This window comes from Zingiber officinale, chromosome 1B (assembly GCF_018446385.1).
Source record: "Zingiber officinale cultivar Zhangliang chromosome 1B, Zo_v1.1, whole genome shotgun sequence".
Classification (NCBI taxonomy): Eukaryota; Viridiplantae; Streptophyta; class Magnoliopsida; order Zingiberales; family Zingiberaceae; genus Zingiber; species Zingiber officinale.
In genome coordinates, this window is record NC_055986.1 from 132,796,412 (window position 1) to 132,800,510 (window position 4,099).

The 4,099-nt window shown below is 42.3% G+C and overlaps 2 protein-coding genes across 2 annotated transcripts; one reads left to right on the forward strand and one right to left on the reverse strand.

Moving 5' to 3' along the window:
- The first annotated feature begins 1,224 nt into the window (after positions 1 to 1,224).
- On the forward strand, positions 1,225 to 1,725 carry LOC121999680 (auxin-responsive protein SAUR71-like). The gene has a single exon (XM_042554357.1). The coding sequence runs from the start codon at positions 1,243 to 1,245 to the stop codon at positions 1,627 to 1,629; it is 387 nt and encodes a 128-aa protein (XP_042410291.1). The 5' UTR covers positions 1,225 to 1,242; the 3' UTR covers positions 1,630 to 1,725.
- A 123-nt stretch (positions 1,726 to 1,848) lies between these two features.
- On the reverse strand, positions 1,849 to 2,800 carry LOC121999774. The gene has a single exon (XM_042554439.1). It carries the CDS (start codon positions 2,683 to 2,685, stop codon positions 2,056 to 2,058), a length of 630 nt encoding a protein of 209 aa, XP_042410373.1. The 5' UTR covers positions 2,686 to 2,800; the 3' UTR covers positions 1,849 to 2,055.
- Between the last annotated feature and the right edge of the window lie 1,299 nt (positions 2,801 to 4,099).

Below are 4,099 nucleotides of genomic sequence, written 5' to 3' on the forward strand. Positions count from 1 at the left end.
TTTTTTTGGCTATATATATTTATTTAATGTTTTTGTGAAAAGTTATGATCTAATTAGTCAACAAATTCCACTTCCTCTCCTTTGTATTGTCCTAGCTATTGACAATATGCATTCCCTATTATTTACTTGCAAACGATCTCCACGTATTAATCATTGAAAATGTGGCCGGATAAGTAGTCAAACTGCTCGCCAAACTATTTTACTTTGCTCGAATTGTCGGGCCTACTTTTTCCCATCTCTTTTTAATTAATTATTAAAAACTAAAATCAGTCTTTGGATGACTTAATCAAAAAACAAATTAAAATTATATCTAATTCGACCACTAAACGTTGATGATCTGAGTTTAGCTATTTTTTCAATAAATCAAAATTTGACATTTGAATAAAATTGAATCTACACTTAGGCATTGAAATTTAAATAATCTAGTCATTCTAGAACTCTTTGTTTAAATTTATAAGTGAAGTTTTTTTTTCAATTTTATTTTATTTTTAATTGGAAAGTTCTTGTTATGGATTAAATGGTAAAACCATTTCACACAATGCCCAAAAAAAAAAACACTTGTGAGTTAAATAGTGTTGGCCTCCAATGAGATTTAATCATTCAAATTATAGTCAACCTCATTGAGGATTAGTTAGTTTCATTTTTTTTCATAATTTTTTCTTTTTTCCTTATAATTTTACCTCTCTAATTAGAAGATGATTGAGAAACAATAGTTTTTTTATTCTATCTTGACATTATTGGAAAAAATAATAGTTTATAAAGAATTATAAACCAACTTGGAATAATTAACTTATGAACCATCATCAATATTTGCGTGCACTTTTACCATACAGAGTATTTGCAAATCAAATGTAAAGGTTCAAGTTCATAAAAACAATAATATATTAAGAAAAAAAATTAAATATATAATTTCTCCTAAGAATTAGTGTCTCAAATTAATCAAAAAACACTATACATTTCTTTCCCTATATGAAAGTATTCTTTATTCCAAATTTTAAAATAACAAAAGTTAAACATTTGATCAAAGATAATTTAGGAAAAGATTATCGTCGAAATATGTTTTAGTTAAAAAAAAATATTAGTGGAAGATGATAGAAAACGTACATTTTCCATAAAATGAAAATGAAAATGAAAACAATGTAAACTAAACGCGCCCTTAATTTTTCTAACTATAAAACGCCACCACTAAAGGGAAAAAAAAACCCACCACCAATTTCTTCAATTCGCTTCGCAGGAGGAACGATGATCCGGCGGCTGTCGAAGGTGGCGGACTCCTCCCAGTGCGAGTTCCTACGGCGAATGCGGCGGCGGCGGCTGCCGTGGAGGGAGTCCATATCGGCGGCGGCGGAGGGGCACGTGCCGGTTTGCGTAGGGGAGGAGATGGAGCGGTTCGAGGTCCCGACCGCGATGCTGAGCCGGCCGATCTTCCTGGAGCTGCTCCGCCGGTCGGCTCAGGAGTACGGCTACGAACAGAGCGGCGTTCTCCGCATCCCCTGCCCCGCCTCGCTCTTCCGCCGGCTCCTCGCCGCCGAGAGGCGGAAGCAAGCGACGGCGGAGGAGGCGGAGGAGCTGCTCCGGTCCTTCGATGAGTGGTTGCTGTCGTCGGAAGCGAACTTTTTTGTTTCATGATTTGTCCCTGTGTGGACATTAATGCCTACTTCCGACGATCGACTTTGGCTATTTCTCATGTAAATTTTGATTTGCGTACCATGAAAATCTATTCAACTCTTGACTCAAAACTCAAATTAGTATCTATCATCGCACCACGGTAAGAAGACTCGAACTGCAAATTCACAATCAGAGAGAAAGAAAGAATTCACGATCTTTTTCCTCGTGATTCCGAATTACTTGTTGAAACAATAATCTGATTAAGCGACACCTCAGAATTTGAGGCTGTGTCAATACAGAACAAGAGTGCAATTAAGAACAGCAGAACAAGCATCGTTCTGCAATCACTTTCATCACCAAAAATAATCCTAAGCAAAACTTGTTTTTTATATGAAAAGGGGAAGTTTTGATGCAGAATTAATGGAGATCCTTCGCAGAGATCGCTGCCTACTGACAGAGTACGAATCTGGTGAGGCCTATCACGCCGCAGGAGAGCGCGAGGAGAACCATGGTGGCGAAATCGCGGGCGGACCACTTGCGCACCTTGGCGGCGCCGCCCTTGGCCTCGACGCGCAGGCTCTTGGCCCGCCGCAGCGCATCCACCTCCTTGAGCAGGTCGAACTCCGTCCCTTTCCGCTTCAGCTCCTCCACGCACTTGGCCAGCAGCAGGCCGTCCTCCCGCTCCCGTTCCAGCAGCCGCTCAAGCACGCACTCCGTGTCGACCTTATAGCGGACGGCCCAGACGAGCGCCATCGAGCAAAGGAGGGAGCAGAGGCAGGGGATCCAGGAGCGGCGGCACGCGGAGGCGGGCGAGGCTGCGGCGGATGAGTAGAGGAGGAAGAGGACGAGAGAGTGGAAGACGAAGAAGGCGCAGTAGAGTCCGGCGATCTCGCGGCAGACGGAGTCAACTCGCGACTCGCGGAGGGCGACGCGCTGGGCGACCAGCTCCTCCTCCTTGATCCACTGCTTTAGGAGGAGCTTGTGGGTAGCGCTCTCAGCGATCTGGTGGAGCGGGTGGCGGGGCTTGTGGTGGAGAGCCGACGCTGATGGATCGATGCTCCATTCACCGGCGGTCATCTTCTTAACTTCTTCTTGGATTCTTCGATCTTTCAAAGGGAGAAATCGCGTCGGAGAAGAAGAGGAAGAAGTGGAATTTGAATCGTAGTGATTCGAACAATAGTATTTACTTCAGGGGGGCTGTAACGGTCGAATTGAGATCGGGAATCAGTCCCGGACAACGGTCGAATTGGTATAAATGCAGTGTTTTATTTTTAATCTGCGATTTTTCTAAAGATTTATCAGTTTCTATATTAAGACATATTGACGTCATTAAATCTTGCTTTAAAAGGGAAGGAGGAGAATTGGATCGGCATTAGATTCTTCGCTAATCCAAGTTACGGAATCGTGTTTGATCTTAATTTGGGCTTCACTATTGGACTTTCTAGGAGCCCAATTAGGTATTTTTTCAGCTTCTTAATCATATTTATCTAGTCTATAGATAATTTCTGTTAGTTTAAGGTTTAGAGTTTAAAGTTTGGGAAAAAAATAAAGGTAGACTTATTGTTAAGCATGTTTGTATATTTGAGGAAATGCTACCAATTTGTCTTATAAAAGAAAAAATTTAAATACTACGATAAATTTAGTGAAACAACCTAATTCAGGGCTAAATAATATCTCCGTTTATACAAATTGTTTAGTATATCTCTAGTACAACTTAAGGAATTTAGAGATCTTGTTTTTCATAATCACTTATTTCTTGATCGATGCCTAATCTTATTTCTTAATTAAGTAAGTCATGGTGGTAAAAGGTGAATACGCTCACCTCCAGCACCCTCAGCGCCCCCGTCAACTCGTCCCAGGACCATCATGGAGGAGGAAAATCACGGGCGGCTACTAGTCTTTGGAATAGTGACTAGCACATAAGGAAGACATTTACCTCGACTTTACCTAGATTCAAACCCCAGACCTTATGGTGGCAACACCTCATACGCTAACCACTAGACTCATTCGAGAGGACTTAATTAAGCAAGTCATGAAACATATGAACATGAGAATTATTAAATTGTCTCAGGACGTAGCGCAGACGGTGTGTAAGTACTCTAAGTTAGTTTTGATATTGTTAATCAGGTTAAGTTAGGTCATGCTGGGTTTAATTCTTGTGTCTAAGTGTGCAAGAGCTTAGGAACATAAGAAAGTCGAGCAGAAGACGCTGCTAGCGAGAAGGATGACACAGGAAGGGAGTCGGCGGGTTCGGTGTGTCCGAGGGATGAGGTATTGAGGAAGAGTACGCTGGTGGACTAGAAGGAAGTGCGTGACGTTTTCGAGGGACGAGAAGTTGGAGCAGAAGACTACTCGAGAAGAAGGCCGAAAGATGGATTTGGGTGAGCCCGATTCCGGATGATAGAAATCACCCAAACAAAAGGGAAATGCTGCTAGACTGGGTCTAGGCGCCCTGCCCAGGTTGGCTAGCGGAGGCGCCCACGTGCCTTTT